This window comes from Pseudopipra pipra, chromosome 1, assembly GCF_036250125.1.
Source record: "Pseudopipra pipra isolate bDixPip1 chromosome 1, bDixPip1.hap1, whole genome shotgun sequence".
Classification (NCBI taxonomy): domain Eukaryota; kingdom Metazoa; phylum Chordata; class Aves; order Passeriformes; family Pipridae; genus Pseudopipra; species Pseudopipra pipra.
This window is the reverse complement of record NC_087549.1, coordinates 106,439,891-106,464,747: the sequence shown is the minus strand read 5'-3', so window position 1 is coordinate 106,464,747 and position 24,857 is coordinate 106,439,891. Positions and strand designations below refer to the sequence as shown.

General features: G+C 40.0%; 1 protein-coding gene across 25 annotated transcripts in view; it reads right to left on the bottom strand.

Annotated features, from left to right (window-relative positions):
* Positions 1-24,857, bottom strand: part of ARPP21 (cAMP regulated phosphoprotein 21) — a 194,725-nt gene that overhangs the window by 51,315 nt on the left and 118,553 nt on the right. For 14 of the 25 annotated variants that reach the window (XM_064669533.1, XM_064669509.1, XM_064669473.1 and 11 more), the window contains 5 exons: positions 23,195-23,296; positions 16,797-16,834; positions 14,717-14,776; positions 11,910-12,142; positions 2,249-2,479 (listed from right to left, as the gene is read on the bottom strand). In XM_064669533.1, the coding sequence (XP_064525603.1) occupies positions 2,249-2,479; positions 11,910-12,142; positions 14,717-14,776; positions 16,797-16,834; positions 23,195-23,296 (664 nt within the window). The remainder of the gene's footprint in view (positions 1-2,248; positions 2,480-11,909; positions 12,143-14,716; positions 14,777-16,796; positions 16,835-23,194; positions 23,297-24,857) is intronic. The other 11 variants (XM_064669574.1, XM_064669645.1, XM_064669589.1 and 8 more) reach the window with 8 other exon arrangements.

Sequence of the window (24,857 nt, the reverse complement as noted above, 5' to 3'; positions counted from 1 at the left end):
TTTCTTTAAACTGTCTTCTCTTCATCTATGTTTCTGACAGCATCCATCACTTTGATAGTTGATCACAGCATCTAGCAATCTAAATCTCCTCCCTATGGAGCTTCTTTTGTAATGTTACCCTAATGAGATGCAAAGATTCTGAGCCCAAAGAGTGATAAATTTGCAGTATGTATTTTGCTGCATGTAAAAAATACAGTAGATGCTAAAGTGTAGCATCTTCCAGCACAGGCAGCATGATGAAGCTAGAAGCGTGAGACAAGAATTTTAGGCTTTTAAAGAATCTTCTCCCTCCATTTTCTTTATTATGTATATATTTACAAGGGAGCCACAGAAATAAAACAGAGGGTTTGAAAGAAACACGAAATCAGATACACGTAAAAATACTTGCTCCCTTAACACATATGGGGCTCCCAGTGATGTCTCTGCAGACAACGAGGCACACTCAGAAGGAAGATGAGGTGCTCTAGTCTAGTGACAGTATTGAAAGGTATTATACCTACAGCAGAAAAAAAGACTCCCCAGGTACCAGGGAAAAATATGAACTAGCTGCTGCAAATTGCTAAATTGACAAAACAGACGCAGGATGTCAATTTTGTCAATTTAAGATGTTCCTCTTAAACTGCTCTTCCGGCTTTCAAGTGTGGTGACCTCCAGTCTCTGTCCTTACCATGGCCAGGAACAAGCACAATCTCCAAGCAGCAGCAATTCCTTTCATTTGTTTCTCAGTCCTGTCACCTGAATTATGGATGACTCCTGTCTAGGCCTGCTGAGTTTTGCATGGAAGTGGACCCCATAGCACACAAAATGCTGTCTTCTGTATCGACCAAGAAATTTCAGTGTTGCAGACAGAACTGAAAACTATGGGAACAACAGAAATGAGCAGATGAACATATTGACAGATTTTTTTCTTGCCAACAGTATCAGGCTCTCATGTCAATAATGCAATAGCTTGGAAAAAAGTACACTTAAATAGTAAAGGCTTCAGAAAAGTGAAAGGTCTGTGCAAGTTACTAAGTCACCTCTCCGGAAAGAACTTCCCACATTTCAATCTAAACAAGAAATGCTCCCTGATTTTAAATATGCTGATATACATTGATCAGCCCCAGATACTACTATCTCTAAGTATCTGCAGAAAGATTGGCTCAATAGTTTACCAAGGCTGTGTTTTCCTTAAATGCTGCAACTTTCTTGACCAAACTATGACCGAAACAAAGTATTCATAGTAGTGGACTCACAAATAAGCTTTAGTTATTTGCACTGAAATACTGAAACACAGCGATGTAATACACATAAAATACTAGTAATAAGCAAAAATCCCCAAAGAAAAAGCTCCTGGATGCTCTATCAAGGACTTCGAAAAAATATTTTTGAGTTCAATCCTCAGTTCTCATATAATGGAAGATATATTTCACCATAGGCTTTGTTGCTTTAAACCTAGCATAACTCAGCTAAGGTTGACAGCACAGCTAGTCATGGTCACTGAAATGGTTCAAATCACTGAAAAAACATCACAGTCTCAAACTCTCCGAACCTTTTAAATACTGAGAGTACAATACTGTGGGGAGTAATAGTGTAATATAACCTGGACTTCATCTAGACCAAGGCGGTTAAGAAATTGCCTTAAACTTTCAGCAAACACTCAAGTTCAAACTGAGCAGTTTCCAAAGCATCCACAGCACTTGGGTGCCTGCAAGCACCTTGTTTGTGCGCTGTGGTGCTGCTAACTACCAGGAATTGAACAGTTACAGCTTTGTCTTATCACAAAACTCACAATTTAAATACAATTGCTAATCATGCAGCTCACATAACAAGATTAATTCTGAAGTGCAAATTCAAATGCAGTCTTTAAGCCTTTTGAAATTCTGCTGACATTTGACGATGTATTTCGATTGCACTGTATCTCAGCATGCTCAATATAGAAAAGCATCTGTCTTTATTGATGCTAATGGTATCTCAGAAGATTCACAGTCAAGGAGTGCCAGGACTTCTGAATGATGAATATCCTGTCTGGGATGAAGCAAGTGTGTTTTGTATCACTTCCCACCAGCTATGCCACAAGAGCCTCAGAAAGCCAATCTAACTTTGCCAGCAGATTTGAAGAAGACAACTTGCAAAATGTCATTTGTATGCATATTTCCTCATAAAATGCCCCCAGGAAAATATGTCTAGAAACAAGAAATTTGGTAATTCCCCAGCTGACATGAGAAGCACCAACGGGCAGTATCAGGCAGGAGAGAATCATACTGACCTGTGTGTGGGTTGAGAAGGATACTGCCAGGCGGTATCCCTGCAGCTTCAAGTGGAAGAATGATATAGCTGGTGTTGCTGGGGGCCACCTGGCCACTCATCGCGCTCTCAGGGTAGGACACACTGCCTGTAGAGCTGACTGTTACCCCAGGCACAAGAGATGCACTTTGGAGAGGCTGATGTATTCGTGACAGTGATCCTGAGGAGCCAGCACTGCTGGAAGACTCTGAGCCTAACAGGGAGACACAATCACAGCAGGAGAGGGGGTTACAAGGGACCCCAGTCCCCATCAAATAGGGTATGTACACGAGGAGAGCCTTCACAAAGGTATGCATCACTCCACGCCCTGCTAGGAGCAGGGTTTTCGCTCCCTACTGAGACCAGTATCCAGTGGTAATTTTTACAACTTAAAAAACCGCTTTCCTCCCACAAAACCTGCTTCCTCCGAGCCAGTAAATAGACTTACCAAAGACAACACAAAATGCTCAGCACGTATTTATAATGCCAAAGTATCAGTTGATAAGGTGTAAAGACTAAACACAGAGTTCATAAATAAATTAAAAAAACCCCAAAAATCATAACACAAAAACCCCTAAACATTTTCCGTAAGAAAAACAACAACTGTGTTATCAGTCAAATAACAAGGTAGTTGGGCAACACACATATTAATTTAAAGCTGCCTAAGATGCCACCTAAGATTTTTGCCACTTTGATTTGTCAGCACCTAACCTATTAAAATTGAATTATTAGAGAGCATCCAAAGGAGGGCAACGAAGATGGTGAAGGGCCCTGAGGGGAAGCCATATGACGAGCAGCTGAGGTCACTTGGTCTGTTCAGCCTGGAGAAGAGGAGACTGAGGGGAGACATCATTGCAGTCTACAACTTCCTCATGAGGGGAAGAGGAGGGGCAGGCACTGATCTCTTCTCTGTGGTGACCAGGGACAGGACCCGAGGTAATGGCCTGAAGTTGTGTGAGGGGAGGTTTACGTTGGATATTAGAAGAAGGTTCTTCACCCAGAGGGTGGTTGGGCACTGGAAGAGGCTGCCCAGGGCAGTGGTCACAGCACCAAACCTGAGAGAGTTCAAGAAGCATTTGTACGATACTCTCAGGCACCTGGTGTGACTCCTGGGGATGGTCCTGTGCAGGGCCAGGAGTTGGACTCGATGATCCTTGTGAGTCCTTTCCAACTGGGCATATTCTGTGATTCTGTAAAATCAAATGTGTTAAACCACATTTGTGCCTGGAAGAATGGAGATATAGTATTTTAAAACCCAAATATAATTTCCAAACTTCTGAGATACTACTTGATTAGATTTCAATTTGCTTCACATAAAAAAGACAAGTATCTCTGAGAGCATAGGGCTCAGGTGACTGGCTTCCTGAAAGCAGGATGTTATGAATGCAAAGTATGTTTTAATTGCAACTTCTTTCATTTTACTTCTGTGCACTGTCTATTCATCTAACCTTCATAGTGCCCACCTGCAGGTATATACTAAAAGCAAAGACAGAACTCAGACTTCAGTTTTAGCAAACTTCTTCGAGGCCAAATTACATACTTTCAGGTATGGGATACTGTAGGTGGTCCCTGCAGTAGACTGCTTAGAGCCTCAAATTAATTTTCAGTCAAATCCCTATTGAAATTCATTTATTTCCTCATATTATAGAAATTAGAGCAAAGCAGGTTTCTCCTGAAGAAATCATACTAGCATCCTGCTACTTAACAGAGGGTCTTTTCACAGATTTCTGTAGGTTGCTGTGTAAGACACATTTTTTATCCATCTTCTTCAAACTTTGTATTCATACAGAAGCTACTACAGATACAATCCGTCCCCTCTGTGAACTCTTCTACTGCCATCAGCAGGACTCTAAATCTGCTTCTCCAGTACATAACCAAGAAAGTTACAGAGATTTCAGACGAAATTTTTAATTTCTATAAATACACTTCAAAGTTGTATTAGTTGCTACATTTTCCCCCTCCTCATAGACTGAGATTGGAAATTTAGAAATGTTATTCCTGTAGGTATAGTTTTATTTATTGGCTAATTTCAGATTTCGGTGTTTCTACAAATTGTAGAGTTATTTCTGGAGGCCATCCTCATCAAGCTGCAAGTAGTATTTGGGTATTTGGTGTCTTCCTTGAAATTGTAAAAGCAATGGCTGGAATTTAATTTTCCTCCTACATAAGTTACCAAGTTCTTCCCTGTATTTTCCTAGCCTTTCTACATGCACTTCATGTTGGTTCTTTGAGTTCTTGCTTTACTTTCTCCCCTTTTCCTTCACTTTTTGAATTCAATAGGTTAGAAAGCTACCTGGAGATGGTAGTGGTGATGAGATTTCATAAACCTCCCATTATTTCTAAGCATGTAAGTAGAATCAAGCCCAAGTTCACTCTCCCCACTTTTTGTGCTATTCAAAAGAAAGGCTGTTAGCATAAAAGAAGACTGCAGCTCTGATATTCAATATGGTTTTTTTTCCACCCCTCTCAGCTATTTATATGCCAGAATCACGGATTGATCTATACCAGCTTCTGAATGATAAAAGCCAGAGGACTGCAATGAATTCAGATGTACTCATCAAATGATACGCAGAAACAGTGGAAAATCCTCTGAAGCTATCACCTCATACTGGTCAAGCTGATAGCTTTGAAATGTCTGCCATAAAAGACCTGAGATCTACTCTCCCATGTCAGTAGATCAACTCAGTGATTTTGAAAAAAAATAAGTCACAAACCATATCAAGAATTTTCTGACTGTTTGGAAAAAAAAAAAATCCCAGAAATCACTGCTTTATCAATTTTGCCCCCATTTATCCTGTACAAGAATGATCTACTTTATTTTTTTCCATCACCATAACTTATTTCCTATCATCTTAAGTCTAGATCTATCAACACAAGTAAATGTAAATTCCAACACTAATGTCTGGAAATTAACACCACTTAATCTTGTCTTTGTAGCTCTGATTAGCTGTTTTCATGCTGTCTAAATCTGGACTAAGAAGTCACCACATAATGAATTCAGTACTGTAGAAAAGGGAAAAAAAATGAACTATCTGACTTTATTCAGACTCACATTAAGAGATGTCTTGCTAAAGATTTTTGAAAGGAACTTGGTCTAAATGAGATTTTTGTCCCCATTACACAATACAACCTCTTTTTTTTCAGTATGTAATGATGCATACTTCTTCTAGATTATTCTATAATTTTCTTGCTGCTTCACAGTTGACATAATAATAACCTTCACATTCTCATCACTTTCCATTAATATATTTTTTAAGTATTCTGAGAGATACAGCAGTTCAAAGAGTAGTAAAAGAGGGTTTACAGAGGGAGAGACCATGGCAGTACCAATATGGCAGCACCAATATTCTAAGCACTAGTGAGTGATGCAACATGTGTTGCTCTATTTTATTTCAGGCAGCATTCAGTATCTGATCACTTTGAACATCTCTGCTCATCCCACCTTCCAAGTCCAAGGCAATTTTTTCCTTTCCTATCAACTAGACTCTCAAGATCTATCCACTACTTAGTCCAGACAGTTAATTTTTTCAGGAACAGTAGAGTGCTGGAAGTATTTTTGTCTTGGATATAGTTACTTGGATTAGAAATATTTATTTTCTATTTCTGTAATTCACTTGTGTTTCTCTGTACACCCACATACTTAGTTGTTGGGGGTTTTTTTATGATAATGGTACATGCTCATGTGAACATGATTATTTCTCTGCAAGCTGTACTTCTAAAAATAAAACTGATGTTTCAGCACAATCAGTTGGTGGGAAGATTATGACTGGAAGCAGTTGGCTCGTGACTTATCATCAGTAAGTCTGACACATACATCAGTATTCTGACACTTTCTGTTGGACTTACCAGATCCATCAGGCTAGTGCCTGATGATAAAAAAGCAGAAATCTGGTTCCAAAACTGAGAGAAAAAATATATTACACAGGACACTTTATATAAAAAAACCCAACCACCCAACCAAACAAAAAACCCCCAAAAACCCCAAACGACCAAAAAAACCCAGACAAACCAAACCCAGGAAGGTTTATGCATTGAAATGCCTACATATAATTGTCTTTCCCCAATAGGAGTAGCAATGAACACCTAACAGGAGAGATTAGACTGTGTCTCCAATTACTTGGAGCCCTGCCAAGGAAGTTAATGATCCCTACAGACCTGTATCAACACAGCTAATATCCCAAGCCAGCTTTTTGTAAATGAGGGGGAAAAAAATACACTCCAACAGATGTGCATTCCACTGAATGGAAAACACATCAAGAGAAGCTAAAGGTGCAACAGTTACATCTCCTATTTAACAATTATTTAAATAAGTATGTAGATACATAGAGAACATTTCTTTGAAGCACATCTTGTCTTCCCTCACAATAATCTATGTTAAGACCTGTGGCAATGTGTCAGTGACAGTAACATGGTAGTTGATGTGTTATATTTTCACTTCTTTGGTGTTACAGACTGAATAGGTACATCTTTGTCCCCCTGCATGGACAACTATTTCACTTACCACTTTATATGCTTAGTCAACCCTGGAAAATCCAATATATTCCTGAAAATCTAAACCAACCAACATTTTGTATGATGTCTTAAGCAGTAGGAATACAACTTGATTGAAATTTGTTAAGTTATTAACTCCCCACTCAATACTGAACTATAGTTTAACACATCTCTGCATACCTACTACGCTTCAGAATAACAGAGAAGAAAATTTTATTTGCAAAATACAACTGTGCTTTTCAGTAGAACAAGGTTCTCTAAACAATCAACAGGTGCATGAAAATAACCATCAGAACCATTAAGATAACCATGTAATGGGTTTCAAACAGCCCCTTTTGTGAAGTTTGCAAAAACGAAGTAACATAATTCCTATACTAAGCTCTAATTCCTGTGCAGCTGAATGCAATTAAAGTCTAAGACTAATTGACACTGCTGGACTCTACTGCAGAGAACAGCATGTTCTATCATCTCTTGCCTAGGGGGAAGCTAACATCTTCCTGTGCTTCAGTTCCTGCTTGCTTACTATGTATCATTAATTACTGATTTATCAGAAGTTCAGGTTAAGGGCAGAACATTTAATTTTGATTACAATATTAAAAGTGATCCAGAAGGACTTCAATACTAATATTGCATCACTGTATACACTCTCAAAGGCAATTGTGACCCTTCTTTGAAAATTCTGAAACTTTTAATACTCTATGCTCAAGAAGAGTGCTTAACAATGCTTCTGTATGACTGTCACATATATAGAATAATTTTCACATTTAAAGAGGCCACAAATAATTTCTATTATTTAGACAACGAAGAACATTTTGACCAACAAATGACTTCATACCACTTTCATATCTACTATATGCAAGACAGAAATGTTTTAAATTTATTACTGTGAATCATAAACCCCTTCAGAGAACAGACTAGTATTTTCTGTAGAGAAGAACTGAGAGAGAATTGGTGCCTATCAGGCGCTACCAGAGCGGTGTGTGTAATGTTTGTAGCAACAGCTCTGAAATTCTATTTCAACCACTGTAGTAAAGACAACAAAAAAAAATAATCAAGATCACTCAAAATAAAAACAGGATCAACATTTAAATGTCCACTGAGCTACAGAAAACCAGGGCTACCTATGGCTAGAGCACAGAAGATATAATGCAAAAACATGCACAATGAAGTGTCACTTGGTACCTAATGCACCTTAGAAAACAAATGCAAATAGCAGAGGCGTTGACAGCTACTGTATGAATGCACTCAGCATTTTTTTGGTGAAGTGAAAACACTGTTTCAAGACACATTTCCCTATATTTTTGGAACAGTCATTCTTTTCTGCTTTAATGCCATTCAATAGCATATCAGAAAGAAGGACAGAAATAGTGATTTGGATATTATTTCCTATGACTTTTCTCAGGCTGATTGACTGTTTGACTTTGTGTCCTGGCTTTGAAGATATACATTTGTTTTGACATGCAGTCTTCCTCTTCTTCCCCATCTCTTTTTATTTTGTTTCTTTTTTACTCTTCCTGTGCCTGAACTAGCTTTCCAATTTAAACAACACCTTCCTTACAAAAAGTCAAAGCACTTACAAGAGAACATGAAATTTTAATATCACTGATGTTTTAAAAATGTATTATAAGAGCTTTCATTTGAAAGCAATTTGGGGTTTGGTGCATACAGAGTGCAGATGCATTTACAAGTATTGGCATACTTCAGAAGTCTCTCCTTTAATACATTTCCTAAGTGCATCCTTTATTATGCTTAACATTAAAATGGCTACTTAAAAATATTATTCTTGTAATTAGAGGTCTCCTTCAAACTGGATTTCCCTGACATCATTTTAAATGCTCTTCACCTCTGCAACACAATGCCGCAGAGAAATACATTTACCTGCACTCTACTGAAGGTGAATGATACAAAAAAAGTATAGCAGGGACCTCTGCCTCCTCCCTAATTCAATGCACATTAAGTTCAATTCTAGTGCAATGGAAAGATTCATGGATGTCAAAGAAATGTGGAGGTAAAACCATGGTCTGCTGCATACTTCAAGCCCCACTGTATAGTCTATTCAGTCTATATTCAAACAAAAAATACACAAGAATGTAGTTTCAAAACTACATACACACTGGAATTGCACACTGTCTTCCCTGGGGCAGTTCCCATAGGGAGACAGAATGCATGATATGAAGGATTCTGTCCTCTACCTGCTCGGCTGAACACAGTGACTGAAGGGACAGGGGGCAATGGTGACAAGTTCCCGCCCAGTGCAGCAGGCAGGTCCCCTCTGTCATTACCCCCCTGTCCCAGGCGCCCTGGGATAACAGATGTGAGGCTCTGCAGGTGGAATCAAACAATAGCAAGGATGGCAGTTCCTCTGGATGGAGGTTAATTCAGACTATGCTCTGCATCCAATACGCTTCCATAAATTAAAAAGGATGGGTCATGGTCATACTAGACTCCCTTCTGAAGGGAAGAGAATGCCCAATATGCTGATCAGACTCACTTCTTGGGATCATCGGTTGCCTTGTTGGGGCCCATCTTGAGCACAGTAACTACAAAAAGACAGTTTTCAACTCTCAGAGAAGTAATAGGGTAGTGGTGGGGGGAGAGAACAACTACCTTGGACTTACAGAGGGACATTTTGGCCTCTTTATGAAACTGATTGACAGAGTCCCCTGGAAGGCAGTCCTGAGGGGCAAAGGGGTCCAGGAGGGCTGGACATTCTGCAAGAAGAAAATCTTAAAGGCACAGGAGCAGGCTGTAACCTTGTGCCAAACAACAAGCCGGCATGGAAGACAGCCAGCTTGGCTCAACGGAGAGTTTTGGCTGGAACTCAGGAAAAAAAGAGTTATGACCTTTGAACAAGGGGAAGGCTAATCAGGAGGGCTACAAGGATAATGTGAGACTATGAAGGCAGAAAATCAGAAGGGCGAAAGCTCAACTAGAATTTAATCTGGGTACTACTGTAAAAGACAACAATGTTTTTGAAAACACATTAGCAAAAAAAGGAAGGCTAAAGAGAATCTCCATCCTTTATGGGATTTGGGGAGAAACAAAGTGACAAAGGCTGAGGAAAAGGCTGAGGTACTTAATGCCTTCTTTGCCTCAGCCTTCAATATCCAGAGCAGCTGTTTTCTGGGTATCTGGTCCCCAGAGCTGGACGACAGGGACAGGGAGCAGAACGAAGCCCCCATAATCCAAGGGGAAATAGTTAGTGATCTGCTACACCACTTAGACACACACAAGTCTATGAGGTCAGATGAGATCCACCCAAAGGTTCTGAGGGAGTGGGTGGAAGTGCTCACTGAGCCACTTTTCATGATTTATCAGGAGTCCTGACTCACTGGAGATGTCTCAGTTGAGCGGAAGTTAGCAAATGTGATGCCCATCTACAAGAAAGGCTTGAAGGAGGATCTGGGGAACTAAAGGCCTGTCAGTCTAACCTTGGTGTGAGAAAACCTATGAAGCAGATCATCTTCGATGCCATTATACGGCATGTACAGGACAACCAGGGGATCAGGCCCAACCAATATGGGTTTATGAAAGGCAAGTCCTTCTTGACCAACTTATTCTCCTTCAATGACAAGGTGACCCACTTAGTGGATGAGGGAAAGGCTATGGGTGTTGTATACCTGGACTTTACTAAAGCCTTTAATGCCTTAGCACCCTCTGGGAAAAAACTGGCTGCTCATGGTCTGGATGGTTGCACTTTTCACCCTGGCTGATGGCCAGGTACAGAGTAGGGGAGAATGGAGTTGCATCCAGTTGGCAGCTGGTCACAAGTGCTGTTCCCCAGGGCTCAGTATTGCGGCCAGTCCTTTTAATATCTTTATCCGTGATCTGGACAAGGGGATCAAGTGCACTCTCAAGAAGCTTGCAGATGACACCAAGATGGGAGAGAGTGTTGACGTGCTAGAGGGTAGAAAGGCTCTGCAGAGGAACCTGGACAGGCTGGATCAATGGGTCGAGGCTAATTTTATGAGGTTGAATGAGACCAAGAGCCAGGTCCTGCACTTGGGTCACAACAATCCCAGGCAGTACTACAGGCTTGGGAAAGAGTGGCCAGAAAGCTGCCTGGTGGAAAAGGACCTGAGGGTGTTGGTCAACAGTCGGTTGGATATGAGCCAGCAGTGTGTCCAGGTGGCTAAGAAGGCCAATGGCATCCTGGCTTGTATCAGAAATAGTGTGGCCAGTAGGACCACAGAGTGAAATCTGACCAACTCAGGTTTGATAAACTGGGTGTAAATTAAGTACTGTCCATAAAACACTCTCAAGCTGAAAGAGCACTAAGTGCTAAGTATTGATTACCACTTGCCCTGTACTATATGTATCAAATGAACCAATCTGATGGAATCATCTGATAGGCTCATTATTTATTATGCACTTTTACACTAAAGTATAATGAGTAGCTTAATGGCATAGCTTGAAATTACTTAGATCCAGACCCTGTGACTCACTCATATGTTAATGTACTCGTAAAGTTAATGCAAATAAATGCAGAATTCCCACCGGTTCATAGTCTGCTTAAATGGTGCTTTCATTTAATGGGAACTAAACAAAGAAATGGAGAGATTGTGGGACCTCTGTGAATCCACCACTTCTGCCTGCTTCCACCATAGCCCCATCTGCCAGCAGCAAGGCAAGGCTGTTCTCCAAGATACACATGGTCTGCATTTTAGCAAGGACAACAAAATATTCTTGGATTTCTCATCAAATATATGACATTTAACTATTCACAACTTAAAAATATTAAGATTAATAAAAAGTTAAAATCTGTGTTTTCTCTGAAAGGATTGCCACCTTTTCTTGCTACAAGTGCAGATGGTGTTCCAATAGGGTGTGCACATATTGTACTCCAAGAAAAGCCTACCTCTCCTATGATTTGCAAACCTCGGGCACCATGCTTTTTTCTTGGTTCCTAAAAAGTCAATACCAGGTACCCAGATACTAGCATCTATAGATGGACATACACATCTCCCATGTACAGGAAATACAGCTGTTTATGTATTTCACCACCTACTTCAACCATAGGGGTGAGACTACATGCTGTCTGAAGGTCCCTTCCAACCCAAACCATTCTGTGATATACTGTACTCAGACAAGTACCAATACAGCCATTTATTATCACATAACAGGAAGCACTGTGAACCCAATACAGTACTAGCTACCTGTTTTAGACAGTTTGCCGGTACTTCTGTTACTTGATGAGCTATCTCCTCTTGTCAGGACGGTTATCCCACCAAAGCTGGCTGTCTTTGTTATGGCTGGCTTCAAATTTCGATTTGAGCTGTCCGAGTCTGTGCTGCTCCATGGCCTCTGGTGGTCTGTCCACTTTAATTCATTCTCTGTACTGCTCTGTCGACTGCCAGATGTCTTCCCGATGCTGTCTCTATTACCCCTACAGACATCAGGAAAGAAAGACTTATACACAAATAAAACCGTGTCACAGCAGAGTTTATCGTTGGGTACCCTGCAGCGACCTAAATAAAGAAAAAGGAAATACTCTGCATTTATGAAATCATGTTTGAAACAGGGGATTTGACCCCCATACTCATCTGTCTTCAGCATGTAAACACCGCTATACCTTTTTTATATGCACAGCACTTACCACCGTTCCCCTTCTGCACATTCCCTGAGAGCACTTCACCAGATGTGGCTGACATAGCACTATCAGGCAGCACTGATGTAGCATTTCTGTTGAGGGTTCTCTTCCCTCAGCAAAGCCCTCACTACTTCTCACTTTTCTGTGCATCTCCTGTGATGTTTTTCTCACCAACTTCACCTGCCCTCTACCTTTGTCTTCATACCCATCCTCCTTATTTTTATTGCACCTTGCTCCCAGTCATTATCAGTTTTGTGAAGTCATCCAAAGCTTCCCTAAACATGTGTCCTCTCAATGTGACCCCAAATTCTTCACTGCTAATGCTCCACCGAGAGATGCATGAGTTCGTTTATTTCCCCTCTGCATACAGTTGTGAGAATCTCTGGGCAGAGGCTGTCTGTCCTCGAACAGTTGCAGAGCACCCAGTATAATGTGAGTAACAACACACTAAACTGTGACCAGAATTTGGAGGAGAATTTGGCTTATTTATGGTGAGCTTTTACACTGTACTGCTAAAATGACAAAACCAGAATGCTATAACAGCTTAGTGCACCATGACTGTTATTCCAAGTGATGCTTGTAACACTGTCTTTGGAAGTCTTTTAGAAGACATTTTCCACCCCTCTGTCTTATTTTACAGTATGATAACTTACAGGCTCAAAGCTCTTTCTACAAATCAAAAATGATGGGACGGTATCTATTTTTTTTTTTTTTGTCCTCTTTGTCCCTGTGAACATAGCTCCTGCTTTTTATTTGGAGAACCTGCTGGGCTGTGTCACTTGGGACATGAAGGAACAGCGTGTCAAAGGCAGGATCAGGCTGTTGCACTCCTTGCCTGTGAACCAAACCTCTCACAGATGTGATCAGCAGTATAAACGTGTTGACCTTTGCTAGATCCAGACTGTGGGAAGTCATGAAGAGAAAAAGCACAGAAGCAACAACACAAAAAAACAAAAAATATTTTGAAAATAAATCATCCTAGGATTTAATTGGAAAGAAAAATACCAAAGTATATTATTTAAAGACTCTTTTGTACTCTTGTGCTCAGAAATTAACAAGTCTCTTATATTTATATTCTAGTGGAAAAGAGGAAGAGAAACGGAATGCTTTTGTATTCTGTGGTTTTTGGTTACACAAAATTTCTTTTAGTTTCCCAAACCCAAACATATATTACTCATTAAGAGTGTCTCTGTGTAGATGCCTCCTTACTCCTGCATGCCTGCTCCCTGACTCTCAGATCATCAAGCCTAACCCAAAGAAAGAAGAAATGTTTTTTTGCCTGCTGCCTGTGGTCATGGGATGCAGAAGCAGATGCTCTAGCACTGTTCCTTATTTGGTCCAATCTCTCCATCTCCTCTGTGGCTGCTGTGATAACATGCAGGATTAGCAACTGTACATCAAATATTCCTTTTCTTCTCATAGTGAAAATTTATGTATTATAAATAAATATAAATATAGGTTTGAAGTGACACAAGCTGTCACTCCTACATATGAAAACCCCAATGCATAAAGACATCTAGTGATCACCCTATTTCTGCAGAGCTCTCCCTGTCCCTTAGTGGATGAAGGACATGCTCCTGAAAGCACACATTTCCTCTGCCTGCTCTGCTTAAGACTTGTGGCAGCTGACTGATGTCTAAAGCAACTTGGCATGCTCAGCTCTGGTTGATCTGAACTGAATCTGTGAGAGCTCATGATGGGGGAAGACAATCTTTCTAAGATCCACAGAAGAACACTGCCACAACCAGACTGGGTCTTCTACTGATCCAGTGTGTCAAAATGGTAAAAATGTCCTCCATGAAAATAGGGACTGACTCTTATTGATATCCTGTGGCTTGGGATGCTATTTGGGATATAGGATACATCTGAATGTTCTCTGGGCAGAAGGAATTGGAGCTGGGAAGACAAAGTTCACAGAGAAAAAGTTTCAAAATATAGCTGCTTTGCTTAATGGAACTTCAATCAGTTTCACCTCAATGTACTATTATTTCAGCTTTTAATAAACCAATGAAAGGAAAAAAGGTCAGTCTGGGCACTACTCTATGAAATGAGCCTGTTGTATACACTCCAGCAAAAATGAGATTCCACCAGTTACAGTCACTTCCAAATTGTGGCAGTCTGAGCAGCTGGGCACCTGGAAATCTCCTATGGTTCCTGAGACAGTGATCCATAAAACCAAAGGAAAGGGACCTCTTGTTACCTTTGCATTCAAAGAGCCTGGGATGAGTGAGATAGAACGCATTCTCCATGTTCCTTTCCAACCAGAAAAATGACATATCCAGACCTGTCAAGGTTTCCCTTGGCAAGGACACAGATAGAATCACAAGTGAAAGTTACTGGGAAATGAATATTAAATAAATTCATACAAACCTAAACAGCTGTCTTTTCTTATGGGTATCATTGCATATGCTACTGTCTTCCAACAGCCTACTGAAAAATGAAAAAAAAGATTATGCTAACAAACATGGTAATTCAAATTTATCTGATCTGAAAAACATATATTAGATTTCTAGAAACATCTTCCAACTTGTGTTAGATTCAGTTTAAAAAAACAAGGCTAAAATTTCCCCCTCCTCCCTCGCCCATAACTGAGCACAGTCAACTGAACGTAAGAAACATCAGCCAGGGAGGCTGAAGGCCATTTAGCATTTCCTGTTAGCAAGCAAGGTAATTCTCAGAAGCCAAGGAACCATATATCCACATCCAAAGGAAAATTCATAAAAATATCACTTAATAAGAACATAAAAATGCAAGCCAGCAAAATACTGCATATGTGATTTTAAGTACTTGCTAAGTCGCTTGGAAGTCTCTGCAGCTCAGAGAAATGCTCAGGTTCTCTGACAAAAAAGAAAGGCAAAGCACTTAAACCCATACCTAACTTTCAACACAGCAAATCAACAGGATTGCTCATGTGTGCGGAGCAAGTACAGGTTCAAGTGCTTCACCTGATCAAAGGTTGTAGGGCATGAAGCAAGAAAAAGCAGTGTTCTGAGGAACACAGTTGAAGCCTCCCTCAGGACAGCAACAGTTCAGGCAGTACAATTTGCAACCTGGCCTTTTACTGGTCTCCACTTGGGTATGCATTCTCACACCAAGAAAGCAGGTCAGTCAGCTCATGGGTTTGAGCACAGCAAACCACGTGTAAATACCAAAACTGGCCACATTCTCCTGCACAGGGGAGGCCTGGCTATGGAGTTCATGGTTTATCCCATATAGGTACCCACCCTACCCTCAGCAGCACAGCCTCTGAGGGCTTTTCATGCTGACCTGGAAATGTGAACAACTGTGTCATGTTTGCTGTCCAAATCTTTCCTGAGAGGGGAAAAATAGGTTTATGGTAGCATCTGTTTTTTTGCTTTTTGGGTTCCTCTGTTGCAATTTTTATTTTTTTTCATAAAACATATCTCCATAGTCACAACACAGAAGAATCAGCTGAGAAAATATCCTTGGCTCTCAGAATATAAGGTGGTTAGTTAACAGTGCCTATGATCTCCTGAGAGCCCTCCCTCATTCTACTTACAGAACTGTCCATCAGAAAAGCTGGTTTGTACCATTACTGTGGAGTCAATTTTTATGGGAACATCTGACAGGTGTAAGGATGGACAGAGAACAAAATACTATGACAGACAGTCTCCCCTTCTTCAAGGGAGTGGTAAAGAGTTCTAAAACCTTCACAGGACAGACTCAGGCCAGCACTGCCCAAACACTCACCAGTGAAATTCCCAGTTTTGGTTAAAATCCTTATGGCAGCACAGTTTTTAAGATTTTTAACACAGTTAAGCAACTTATGGCTGTTATGGAGTCAACACTTCATAGATTCTTAAAAACAGTTTATTCTTCCCTTTAAGTGGATTTAACATAATAAAAATAACATTCACAAGAACTATCACACAGTAATGCTAAGTAACAGCGGGCTCAGATATCACCGTCTCATTACTACACTGCAGCAGTAAAGCAGATTCTGCTTGGGGAACTTGAGAGCCTTCAAAAGCAACAAGTAATGTCAGCATTGCTGCTCAGCCCCACAGGAGAGTAGGTTAAACAACAGAAACACAAGTCCGATGTTTCATAAATGCCATCATCCAGCCACTGCTAGAGTGCTTTTTAAAGATCAATAAGTTAAATTCTAAAGGCACCCCAGAGACAGAATAGTTATTTGAAATGAAAGCTTAGGTGGGCTCCCCTTCTTTCCCACAATCTGCTTTTTAAACTGAAATGCAAAGCCTCAGGAAAGCAGCAATAGTAACACCTTATCTGCTCAGATATCATATTTCAAGGCAATCTCTTTTACTCCCTCTTAAAGCATAAAACCACTTCAGACAATATGGATTAAAAATTTGCTCAACATTCTTCACATTAGGATAAATGACTATAGAACTATAGATAGATAAAATAATAAGAGAAACAGCTAAATTTAACACACACACACACACACAAGCTATTTTTTTACCTGTTTTCCACAAAAAGGTTTTCCTGGGAGCAAACTGACTGAAAAATAAAAAAGGCATTGTATCAGACGTTCTAGATATGCTCTGCTGTTCCAATTTCTTCTTGATTTTAGAATTACCTCCTCTGCTCAGGCTTAAGGGGATTTCAATTCATGCATCATTTGCATTTGCAGAAGACAAGAGGGGAGAAAAGGTCAAGAATAAGGTCAGGCCAGTAAAATAAATTCCATGCATTACAACACATTGCCAAAGAGGGGTCTCAGTTTGGAAACAAACTGAAACTTCTCAGTTGTGGGATTTGAAGAAGGCAGTATGTGCAAAATACTGGCAAGTTGAAGGGAAAACTCATTTTTCCTGCATAATATAAAGTTCCACTGGTCTGCCCTACCACATCAAAGTAAGACTGCAGAATAGCACGGAGCTGCAGATAGAAAGGACAAATAGAAGGAAAACATGCAAAATTGAAAAAGTTCCTCAAAGGGAGAGGAGCTACTGCAGTTCTTAGAAATAGTGTGTGATTTCGCATTTTACAGTTGGAGAGGGAACGCTGAGATATAAAATGATAATAACCTTCTTAATAATAATATTAACACCAATCACAGTCTATCACAAAAAGGTTCCCTGCTGGAAGACTTAGATTCCAAAAAAGGTGAAGGGCTCAGAATAAGTAAATCCTTTGGGCAAGTGTATAATTCTTTTAGCATTACTTAATTTTTATGCAGAGAAATGAAGCTGTACTCAATTTTCCATGAATAATTCTCCCTCTTTGATTTTTTCATTTCCCTCCTATTTCATGTTCACTACACAAAATGCCTCATAGCTGTCACTGGATTATATCTCGATGAGGTATAGAAGAAAGAATAGTCAGTGCCTGCACTGAATTTAAACAAAAGGCAGGCAAAGGGAGGAGGGCATTAGAGATCATGCCCATTACTTCTGTAACAGTGGGATTCAGCTCAAAGAATAATGAAATGCCATCATTAGCTGTGTCAAATTTTAATGGTATGGGATATGCACAGATTTTGGATATTTGTTTTGACAAGGGTGAGCTAAAAGACCTACTCAAAAGAGTGCTGGCCAACACTAGAAGCAACACCCTGCTCATTCTTAGTGCTCCAGCAGATGCCTGGACAAAGTTTTCCATTGGCACCACAGCCAATTTACAAAAGCAAGGAATTCATCCCTGAGACGGCAACGCAATTTCTCATTAAAGCTGTAATTCACCCACCCAGAATCCACATTAGAGAACATCTGACAGCTCCGTGGGCTTCCCAGGCAAGCTTCCACCCTGCACTCCTGCTAAACTTGCAAGGCTCTCAGCTGCATCAGTGGCAAGTGCATCTCTCCTTAGCACAAAGCCTCAGGGCACCAGGAGCAAGTTCTCCATCGCCAGGGACCAAAATCCACCAGCTACAGTAGACCTAAAGTTTCACCCCAGGCTGAGAGAGGACAAAAACTGTTTCATCTAAAATCACTGGGATCCTTCGTACAACTACAACATTGCATCTTCTCTTGTTTTATGTACCTTACTCAACAGGTTTCATTAACGAATGTGGTTGTGCAGATTTCAGCATAGTCTAACTACCCACAAAAGCATAGTGAAATCACCCATGGGCTTGTACAACACCAACTGCGGGGACATGTCTTCATCTTGAGGTGCCATGATGGGCATCTGTGCATTGACTTCACTGCAGACAGATTCCAAAGTAGCATTACAACTACTCTCACAGAAAAACCTTTGCTTAGAGTACTGGTCTGTGTACTCACAAAGTTACAAAAGGAAAGGGGCATGTGCCTGTCTAGATTAATTTAATTTTTTTGAAGTTTTTAAAGAGACTGCAGTGTAAATCAGAATAAATATTTGGGATTTATATTTTATCAAGCAAATGGAAAGGTCTGCTTCCTTTTCAGTGTCTTGATGGGAACTGCTATCAACTGCATTGTAGACTTAAAGACAGAGTCCATAATAACTCCATTTGTCTTCCTGGCTGACGATGCTGGCAAAGGGCTACACAGTCCCTGGAAACTATTTTTCAGTATACAGGTGTGAGGCTGAGAAGCAGAGAAGACAGGCACTTTTTTATTACGTTATTCTTACTGCTAAAAATCAGATGGCTAAGCAGATCTGGATAGCAATTGAGTTACTACAAGGTCAGGACTCACTTTCCAGATCTATAGCATCAATAATGCTCAGTTTAAAGCACCAGGAAAGCTGAAATACACAGCATAGCTGTTGTAAAAAAAAAAATCCTTAAAACACTTGGCTTTTGTATACCCATCAAACACACTGACAACAAACCTACAAAAGAAAAAAGTTATGTAAGATTACCTACAAATTAGCCTCCTTGGAGACCTCTGCATGCAAGATTTCCATTAGGGTGCTCTGTATGACTAATTGTCATTTATGAAATAAGTATTTCACTTTTCCAATTTCCAAGAACCCTTTAAAGTCTCAACTGAAAAATGTGCATCAGCTCTGCCAGTGCATTAGGTATACGGGGTGTTGCTGCTCATGTTTTTAATTACATTAGCCAACATAGATAACTATTAACATGCAGCAATATCCTGCAGTGGATACCATCAGGTAATAATTTTCTTGTCAGTTAACAAGATGTGATAAATCTCAGGCTTCCAACTAATACTTATTACTTGATCTGCAGCCATAAAAAAAGGCTCTGTACAGCAGTACAGGAGTTTTAGTACCTACAGGTTTATGGTAGCCAAAACCAGCTGTGCCTTTGATTTGTTTTTATTAATTTTATGCCTTCTTCATCCTAATCTTTTCACACTACAAGGATAGAGCAGGCTGAAGCCACCTCTTCAAGTATTTCTTTTGGTTTTTTCTGTGATAAAGATTCTCACTGTTTTCTTAAGTAGAGGAATCATGACTTACTTTACCTAAAGGATCTGGTTCTTTAGAATACACTCCTTAGTCAAAAATAGCCATTACAATTAACAACAAAAAATAAAAAGCATGGTGTATTTCCTTTAATAAATTCCATGTGTACCATGGGCAATTCTACCATTTGTGTAAGTAAGAAAACATCTACATTTTTCAGTAAATACACAATGATTCCCAGAGAATACATTTATGAACACTGAGTGTTCCTAGCATGATTCTGGCTCATGAGGTTATACACTGCGTTAACCTTGAAGAATGAAATTTCCCCCATGTAATTTGATTGCTAGTCTTTAAAATCAATTTTCTGCAGGCTTAAAAGCCAAACATCGTGTATCATTCATGCCCTCATTTGAGATTCTCTGTTAAATCTACACACATGGAAATACCATGACATAATTTTTTTACTCCTTTAAGTTGTTCTTTGTCTTTCTTGGACAATTACTTTACAACTTCCTAAAGGCAACTAAAGCAGTTCAGACAAGAAATCTCCCTGCAAGACCCAGATACTCCAGGTCCTCTGCTCCAGTGCACTTAGCTGTAAAGTTCATAAATTGTTGTAAAACTAAGTTTCCAATAAAAACATGTTTTAAAAAGAAAAGTTGTAGGCTTTGCAGTTAAAAAGTAACCTTGAAAATAGCTTTGAGCATAACAGAGTTCAGGTAGCTCTGTCTTACTCTTAGCAGCCTGAAAAATTTGAGGTGTACTTTATATTTCTTATTTCAGTGAGCTGGAACAATTGATTAACTATTTATTTCTTCACCTATCCTTTTATTAAGGTATCACAGTAACATGCTTCTCAATCCCTGCCACTTGCTATGACTCCTTGCTATGACAGGATTCATTAAAACCTCCAGCTCTCCTTGTCAAAATTTATGATAGCCAACAGGGTAGATGGAAAACTTGCCAGAAAGTATAATTTAAACTGACTAATATCAGACTAATCATCATAAGGACTATCACAATGATGGCATTACTCATGAACATATTTATTTTGCTAAAACCTTCCCACTTGGAAATGAAGAGAGCTGGTGCATGAGAGTACTGCAAGATCAAAGGAAGGACAAGTCAGCTTTGTTGGTATGTGGGGTCCAGGTTAAGACATTTTTCACAGCATTTGAAACATGCATAGAATTTTTTGCCCCTGTAACCAGACTGCCTTTTCCTCCTAAATTTTGTTCAAAGTTCTCACTCTTGGGCTGATATGTTATCTAAAGAGTTTTGGGTACCTCAAACATGTTTAGAAAGGGGGTGTCTGATGCAACAAGTTATAGCAGTAACCTAGACCTTCATGGCTGCTCTTTGGAGACTTCATGCAAGCTCTCTTAATTAATAATTGCATACTCCAATTAAAAGTGAAGTGTCTATAATCCATTTGCTAAGGTTCATAAGCAAGGCACTGATAAAGGCTTGACTACAGCAGTGAAAAAGGCATAGAGGCAATAAAAATACCACTTGATTAATCCTTTCCTGACTCTCTTACTATGTCTGTAATTTACAGGGTGACAAGGCTCAGCTATCTACCTCACATAAACCTGGGGAGAACTGGATTAATTAATGACTGCAGAGGGCATTAAAACTTCAAAGTCATATGTGCAGTAAATGACTATCTACAATAGGAAGCCATTTCTCTCTTTACTAAAATTGGGGAAAAAAACATTGTCCACCACCACAACCACTGACATCACCCTAAAACACCTTGTATCCGTAAGGCATCATCCTAAAAACACCTTGTATCTGTAAGGAGTGCACCACTCATAAAAGCTTAGTTAAGAAATATATTCCTGATAATATTAATTGTACAGCTTGCTGAAATTAACTGCACTATGATGCTCACTAACACCTGCAATTGCAGAGAGAGAGAGCAAATGAGTGGATATGAGAGAGAGAGGGAGAGATATCTAACATTGCTCATCTTTAAAAATGCTCACTCCCAATCCATTTAAAATGCCTCCCACAATCCACACCGTTACTTAGGTCCTGCCACTCGAAGACGCTAACCCAATGGACCACAACAATCTACTGCTGTGGGCAATTAAAATGCTCACTGCTTGCCTGTTTTTAAAACTCAAATATCTAAAGACAACAGCAGCGACATATTGTGGAGCCGTTTCACAACACTTTTCCAGACACCTCTGTTTCTCGGCCTGGCATTTCTAGATGCTGCTTGTGATAGAAACAGCACTATTTTGGCAATGTCTGTCCATATTTTTTTAACATTTTGTTTCATCTGAATTCTGCTTCAAAACACAAAGATTTTTTGGTTTTGCACAAGCTCCTTTTTAATATGTCAAACTCCCAAAATTTCATAGAAGAAACAGGTTGCAAAGAAGCTTTTGCAGCTTTTTAATAACTTGGTAAGTCTATACCATGTACAGACTTTGACAGATCCACATGCTGAAAGCAAAACATAAACTGATGGGCCTCTGCTTTCACTGGAATTGTCTCGGTCAAGAAATAAGAAGTGAAGCTAAAAACAGATGTAGCTAGCTATTTACTAAAAAGCAAAATTACTTAACACAAGTGACACAACACACACCTTAAAAATATACAGCGTATTCTGCTAAAGAAAAATAACATGGATGTGTGCAATTCCAAATCCAAATAATAAATACTATTTGCCCTGCAACATATGAACAGTTTTAATTTAAAAGGACACTGCCAAATATGATTTTCAAAAACAGCTTTAATTGGGTTTATTTCCATATTTCTAAGTGGCAGAACTGCCACTGAGATGTGAGATAAAAAAATTACAGTATTATAGCAAATTATGATTTTCTTCTTTTTTTCAGGAACATCAGGTATTGCTCACAGATGTTTCACATTTAATTGTTTTCCTCTAGAAAACTACCTAGCTTTGCAAGTTCTGATTTTTTTGTAAGGGCAAGAATTAAGACGTCTGTTTCATTTTATTCCTTTCAGAATATAATCATCAACAGCATGACCAATTTTCTGATGGCAGAAATACAGCTCTTTAATCAGTCATTTCAAAAAAACAGTGCAACTTCATGTTTAAACTCTGCCTTTTCTTTGTTCTCAGTGTCTTGGCCTATAGCACTGGTCTGAAGAAACAAAAACCATAAGGAGGCTTTGTGAAAGGACACTTTATTTCAAATGAAATATAAAATAACACAGCTATTTGAAATTATTGGGAGTGTCCATTTAAATCACTGCTCTTTGGTTAGCAAAAGAGAAGGAAACAAGAAGCAAACCTAGACAAAATGAACATTCAAAGAAACAGGATAAGCACTCCCCAGACAACATGCTGGGCCTGATACCTCCTCTACCCTTCTCCCTGCAACTCTCATCACCTCATTCTCCAGAAGCCAATCTCCACACCTTTTAAATTCCTCTTGGGCCCTCTGCACTAATCTGCTTTCCCTGTCACCTTCAGCTCCACAAGGCAAGCCCAACTGCAGTGTTGTTGTAGGAGGGGGGCAAGACTGTCTGACTACCGGGCGAAGGTATGGCACTAAAGAGGCAATTAAAACAACTACTCACATCTTGTGCAAATATTCTCTCCCTCACTCTCTGATACTCCTCTTCTCTCTCTTCAATTGATTTACTTCGTCTGTCATCTCTAAATGGAAGAATTCTGTTTTGCTGAGCAGAAAGAAAACCAGGAGGATTATATAAGTTGAGCTGTTAAAAACTGCCATCAAGTAACTGTCATCTGAGAATAATAAATGTTCACTTAAACAAATGAAGCACAAAAATGATAGCTGTCACTCCTGCACGAAGCACCCTGCGAGACTGGGCACTTGAGGATTTCCAGTTAGATACTGCATATGGATTTGTAGAGCAGGTGGCCAAAATGAGGCTTTCTGCACAGCTTTTGGGGACCTGCCATCCTAAAATCGAGTGTTCGCACCCCAAGTCTAAGTGCCATTGTTCTCAGCTGCCATTGTCCTACCAGCTGTGAGGAGCAGGAGGGCAAGAAGTGGTGTGCCACCTACAAAATCAAGGAAGAAAAGAGGGTAACTAGACTGCAAGAGCTAAACTGCAAACCCTAGAAGAAACCCACAAAGTCTGTGTGTACAAGGAGAAGTCCCAGATATTGAGGATGACAGTTTCAGCCATTTCCACACTGTAAGGAATCCTCTACTTCAGTTTTGCTGGGTAAAGAAGGGCCATTTGTGCCTCTTGGTAAACCACAGTGAGGGCAATGGCTGTGCCATGGTAGGAAGAAGAGAAAATGACCCCCTGCCAGGAAATGCTTCATTGGCAATTGGGTTTCGAGTACTGCTCCTTCTCCCCCTGCACACCATAACTTGGTCAGATCGGTCATGCTGCTTTTCTTTGGCTGATCCCCATGTTCACCACACCCTGAAATTGCTTGGGGTTTGTTTTCAAAACCAGCTTGGATGCAGCACAGCTGGCAAGGCTGCTATGTAAACTGAAGTCAAGGAAAAAGAAGGTGCAAAAAGGAAAAAAGGAAGGGAAAAATCAGTCCTTTACTGAAAACATGAAGGAAAGTGGCAACAAGAGACTCACTGGTAGTTCCCTCCACAAATATAACCTAAGCAAAGAAAGCATATGCTGTCTTCTTACCTGTGATAATTTTCTCATAAAAGCAAATCATGTCAGAACCCTTTCAGATTATTTTTTTGTTAATATATTCCACATACACAGCTTGCACTGGATTGAAACAGCACAACACCCGCTTTTAAAGGCAGCACAAACACACACATTTCCCTGGCACTCCCTTATTCATCAGGCTCACCTAAGGTAAGGTAGTGTTATGGCACAGGCAACACAGAGGGGGAACGTCTGCCACAGTACATGCACAAGCAAGTAAGTTACATAGACAGTAAAAGGTGGTGAAGGCACTGGAGGAGTAAGGGAAGTAAAAGATGAACCTGATTTATTTTTGATCAAAACATAATTTAGGAAGGTTTAAAAAAAAAATCAACCTAGCCTCACCATCACATGTTTATTTGGGACTTTTCGTTTCTTTGTTTGTTTGTTTTCCCTCTCCTCTTTTATGGGCTACATCAGTTTATCATTGGTCCATACTGAAATCCAACTCTGAGTGGGTACAATGGAAGGAGGGAGCTATAGGGAGTGTAACAACTGCCATAGTTAGGCAAGACATTGAGAAATGCGACTCACACAGCCTTCCACGCAGCCCAGAGCCACCGGCATTCCCCCTCCCGTGGCATGC